At 41.2% G+C, this 5,257-nt stretch overlaps 1 protein-coding gene across 1 annotated transcript in view; it reads left to right on the forward strand.

Moving 5' to 3' along the window:
* The window catches only part of LOC109308579 (phospholipid scramblase 1-like), a 33,660-nt gene extending 28,408 nt beyond the window's left edge, over positions 1–5,252 (forward strand). Inside the window, exons 8-9 of the mRNA XM_019532958.1 lie at positions 1,454–1,609; positions 4,341–5,252. Coding sequence (XP_019388503.1) covers positions 1,454–1,609; positions 4,341–4,400 — 216 coding nt within the window. The 3' untranslated portion in view covers positions 4,401–5,252. The remainder of the gene's footprint in view (positions 1–1,453; positions 1,610–4,340) is intronic.
* The last annotated feature ends 5 nt before the right edge of the window (positions 5,253–5,257 follow it).

Genomic DNA, 5,257 nt, shown 5'->3' on the forward strand with positions numbered 1-5,257 from the left:
AGACATACCCAGTCCCCCCACAGTGTTCAAAAGTAAGACTATTTTGAGCTGTTTGCAATGGCTTCTATATGAACTACTCCAAAAAACATAAATAAGGACAAAAATTACTTCTTGAAATAAAATTAAAATATGTTGTAATTAGAGGTGCACCAATACATCGGTCCCATATTGGATTAGCAATGATATAAGGAAAATTGATAGTATTGGCAATCAGCTTTTTTTGGCTGATGTGGCTGATTTAAATCCTGTCTGCATGCGTGCAGCCACAGCGCAGCAGGCAGGGGGCCAAAATCAAAGCCTGGCAGCGTGGACAGCATCAGGGTCCTGCTGGTAAATCTGGTGTGGGGGGAAGGGGTGTGGGGGGTGGGCAGACTGGGGCCCCAGTGGTGAGGGAGGGGCAGGCCAGGAAATGGGACCTGGGGCCAGGAGCTGGCAGCAGCAGCAGGGGGGGGGGCTGGGGTGGGGGCAGGCACTGCCCAGCCAGGGTGGGGCAGGGCAGGGGGTGGAGCCATGAGTAGCTCGTCTGGAGGGTGCAGGGATGGGGTAGTGCCTCCTGCCGCTGCGTGCACCCTGGGAGGGTGTGTGCCCCTGGATTTGTGTGTGGGACCAGGGCAGGCTGCTGCTGTGGGTTGGGGAGGTGCTGGGCTCTTGTCGACGGAGGGGTTGGACCAGGGCTGCGTGCACTGTAGGTGGCGGCAGTGATGAGAGGGGGACTACAGCAATTTTGCCATAGCTCCCCTCCCAGCACCACCACTACCCGCCCTGAGTGCAGCCCGTCCCAGACCCCTGCTGGGAACAGCCCAGCACCCCCCCGGCCCCAGCCCGCAGCGGCAGACCACCCTCATCCCGCATTCAGATCTAGGGGCACATGCCTCCCGTGCCCTCCTGGGGTGCGTGTAGCAGCGGGAGCCATGTCTCTGTCCTATGTGCCACCCTGGCTGTGCAGTGCCTGCCCCTGTCCCAGCCCTACTCCCTCCTTCACCATGGGGGCCTCCCCCCTCCCCCACACCCTTTTTCCCACAACAGATTTACCAGCTGGACACTGGTCTCCAAGCTGCCTGGCTGCATATTGGCAATTGGATCAGTACTGGTCAATATGACTCGTTAAAAATCAGCTATCGGTATCTCTTATTGGTGCAGCCCTAGTTATAATAGATATTTGATATTTAGTGTGTATGTGTATGTATGTGTGTGTATGTATGTGTATGTACATGTGTGTATAGTTTGTTAAAATATCTTCTGAAAAGTTTTGTGTGCAGCCATTGCCAGCTCACCAAAATTCATTAAGTGGCCTGCCAGCTAAAATAATTGCCGACGCCTGACATAGACAAGTTTATCAAGTGCTGTAATGTGTACAAATAAACAAATGCCATTGAAATTTTTATGAAGCTTTAGAAGGACATGTGAAATTCTTATGTTGATTGGTGCACTTTGACACCTTGTTTTATTTCAGGTGAAGTCAAATGAAAATGTAGTTGGAAGAATTTCTAAGCAGTGGACTGGATTTGTAAGAGAGGCATTTACAGATGCTGATAATTTTGGAATCCAGTTCCCAATGGACCTTGATGTTAAAATGAAAGCTGTGATGATTGGTGCTTGCTTCCTTATTGTAAGTCTGTAATTCACTAATTTTTTAATATCCAATATAAACTCACTTTTCATCCATATTTAAATTGTACTAGTGTAAGAGTCAATCCTTGACTCACCGAAGTCAGTGGAATAAAGGATGAAGCTTATAGGGAGCATGGCAAATTAATTTTTCAGGTGATGGGTTTATATTTGAAATCTGAAATACTAAATCAGATATGAATGGCTGCTTTTAAATATGTGAATAGCCTTATTAGTTCCTGTGATGCTTCATTTTGTTACTGTGCTATATCAATTAAGGGTTGGTGGATACATTTGGCTGTTATGCTAATTAACTGATCTGTTGCACTGAAGGCTAATATAAGGATGCTTCTAGCCCAGTCCATATCACAGGAGTCTCATGGAGTTTGTTAACATATACTTTCTGAAAGCACCATAATAGTTTTGTGCTACTGATTAGGAATAATGAAAGAAAAGGAGTGGAGGCAACAGTTCAAAGAGAGAAATGCCAATGATTCACCTTCTATAATAGGTGATCCCTTTTATTCTCTGATTCTATATTCTATAATAGGTAATCCCTTTATTATCAATAAGGAATTGAAAAAATAGAACCTTTTCATGGGTTTGTTGTGTATATGATTTTTATCATGCAGATATAAATATTAAGATAGCACTAACTAAAGTCACAATTTAGCTACTTGTGAAAACGTTTAAGTCCCATCAGTAGCACATGCATTGAACAGACACAGAAGTGATCCTGTGCTCAAAGTTTAAGCATATGTTTCACATTTCAGAGAGACCCACATTATACCAGAAATTGTAAAGCACAATAAACAAGGCACACAGACATAACAGCTACAGTGGTTCTATAGCAATTCAAGTGGAGCAGAACTTCCAGCTTTAACCCTGCTTCATCCAGGGATGGATGTATGTAGCTCACTGCATAGTTACAGGCTCACAAAGACCTCAGAGCAGAACAGCTGCTGCTGTGTATTCACAAGCAGCAGAGGCAGCTTCCTCTTCCAGTTTAAAGAGCTATATCTATCTATCTATCGATGGATAGATTTTTTTTTTTTCCTATACCCATAGTCAGATTTTTCTGTGATTTAATAGGGAGCTTTCCTATCAGGATATGGAATAGATCTAATTAAGATCCAAATGTTTTAAATGGCCAGGGCAGTCTTAATAAGGCAAAAAGTTCTTGTGACCATTTGTAGCATTCATTTCCAAAGTAAAGATAATTTCATTCATTAAGGCCTTAGTCACATGATACACTTAAGACCTGATTAGCCAGCTAATCATATCCTAAGTTGTAACCTAGCCACATGTTAAAGAAATTCATGGCACCGTAAAACGAGGAATAAGCACAAAGTTGTTCCACAAAAAATGTTTAGTAACTTTGCAGTTGGTTCCTTTGATGGCATTAATCGAATGTGTGGCCAGGTACAGCCCCTTGGCTGGGAGTCTGAATCAGTGGATGGGACTCCCAGGTGAAGGGGTGCACCAGGCTCTCCTGTGACAAGGAGTCCCCTCAGCTGACCTGGGCTCCCAGTGGGGTGCACTCCTCCTGCACCAGTAGTAAGTTGTGATGGGATCTCACGCTCAATCCCACAATCACGCTTCCTGCCATGCATGTATGGCAGGGCAGAAAATACAATTGATAGGATCCAATGCATGATCCAAACATGCCTTTACATGCATGTCTGGCAGGTATCTACATGTTAAAGACCTGCCCCAGCAATTGTTTTCAGAGGGAGGAGATGTATCTCTTATCATGAGACTTGCTAGGTAGCCAAGTGACCTTTGCTACGTAAAGTCAACAAATGCAATATGTTGATCACTTAATTTTTAGTCAGTGGAGGAATTATTTAAGCTACAATTCCCATGTAAGGGAGTGATAGAATGGATACCTACTTTGTTTTAGAAGCCTGTACCCAATGGACAGTCCTACTTCTGGAGGGACACTGCTGTAATGGCTCTGCAGACCACAGTATGACAAATAAGAAAGGGTGTGGTGTGGTGTGGTTTGTTTTTTTTTTTCCAAACAATAGACAGCTCCCTTTGAAAAAAAAGAAAAAAATCCAGAGTAGAGAGAAAAATCTGACATCAAAAGATTCAGGTGTATTTCAAAAGGAAAAATTATCCAAAGCATGTCAATAGGAAAACTACTTTACTCCACCCTCCATCCTACTCTCTTGACTCTCCAATTTGGGGAAAATCCACCTTTCTTTCTTAAGATTGTTTCCTCAGTCAAGGTAATAATATGCAGACTCAAAAGGAAAATAAAATAAGGGATAGAGTGTCTCATGCTACTAATGATTGACAAGATGACTGGTCTACTTTGGCTCAAAATCAAGCAGGCAGGAGTATATTGTAACCATTCTGTGGACAGAAGGGAATATATATATTTTTTTTTTAGGTAAATTTTGATAAATGATACTTCATGTCATGCAGATTCCTCCAGGTCCCCCCTCCACCGTCACTTCACTTTAAAAATAGTAAACTGAAAAGCAGAAATTGTGGCTGCTTTGTTTTGAAAGCTATGTGGTCAGAAGCCATTTCTCAGACCTAATACTAACAAACAGATCTTCTAAGAAAATTTTAAACCTTCAAGATTGCATCAATTGATCCAAAAGGCAGAAACACTATTTTGAACTATCTGCAAAATAACAAAGATTGCTGTGAACTGTATAAATGGTATTTCAGAAATCACTAATTTACAATTGTTTTGTTGTTCCTCTTCCCTCATTTAGGATTTCATGTTTTTTGAACAAACTGGGAACAAGAACCAACGAGCAGGAGTGTGGTCGTAAAATCCTGTGTTGGATTTGAAACATTTCAAGAAAGAGAGAAACTCTATGCTACTTTATAGTCCTTCCAGAATATGCCACAAGGCTCCTGTGCCTGAATGTTCAAGATATCTTGCTTGCTTGTTATTTTTGTGATCTAAAGATTCTATTATATATTTTTATTTGCAGTATCAAAATAAGTCCAATTGTCTAAACAAGTCTAATTGTCTATGCAAATCTTGTTTATATTTTATAATGTGAAGTGTATGTCACACTCTACTATGATTATGACATAAGCTTTTTTCAAGATTTTTGAGTACTTTGTAGGCATTCCTCTTTACTACTAAAACATGTAGTTAGTTAATTTCTGTTCTAGACATGTGGTTCTGAAAAAACCTTCAAGAATTCTTATATAAATAGAACATTTCAGTTGTCTGTGTGTGTGTACATACACACACACACATACACACTGAACACAAATATCTTTATCATAAAAGAAGACTGCACCAGAATTAACAGAAGTATAGCAAGGGTCTAATTATTTTTCTATATGTATCTGCCCTACACAGTCCAAATTTGCCCAACAGTTGAAGTGTCTCACTGTGATTTAACCATATACTAGAAAACTAGAAAAAATGTACTATAAGTCTTCATCTAATTCATTTCTACAAAAACAACAATTACTCCTAGGACTAGGGCAAATACTTATAAGTTGAAAGAATAAGAACACTAACTTATCTCTCTCTGCTGTGATCACATCATTGTTTCTCTACTACTTTTCATGGCTATTGGTGAAGAGAATAGCTGTCTCGGGTATATAAGGGTTGGTGTGTGTGTGTGTGTGTGTGTGTGTGTGTGTGTGTGTGTGTGTGTGTGTGTGT

Source organism: Crocodylus porosus, unplaced genomic scaffold (assembly GCF_001723895.1).
Source record: "Crocodylus porosus isolate Cpor-Errol unplaced genomic scaffold, CroPor_comp1, whole genome shotgun sequence".
NCBI classification, from domain to species: domain Eukaryota; kingdom Metazoa; phylum Chordata; order Crocodylia; family Crocodylidae; genus Crocodylus; species Crocodylus porosus.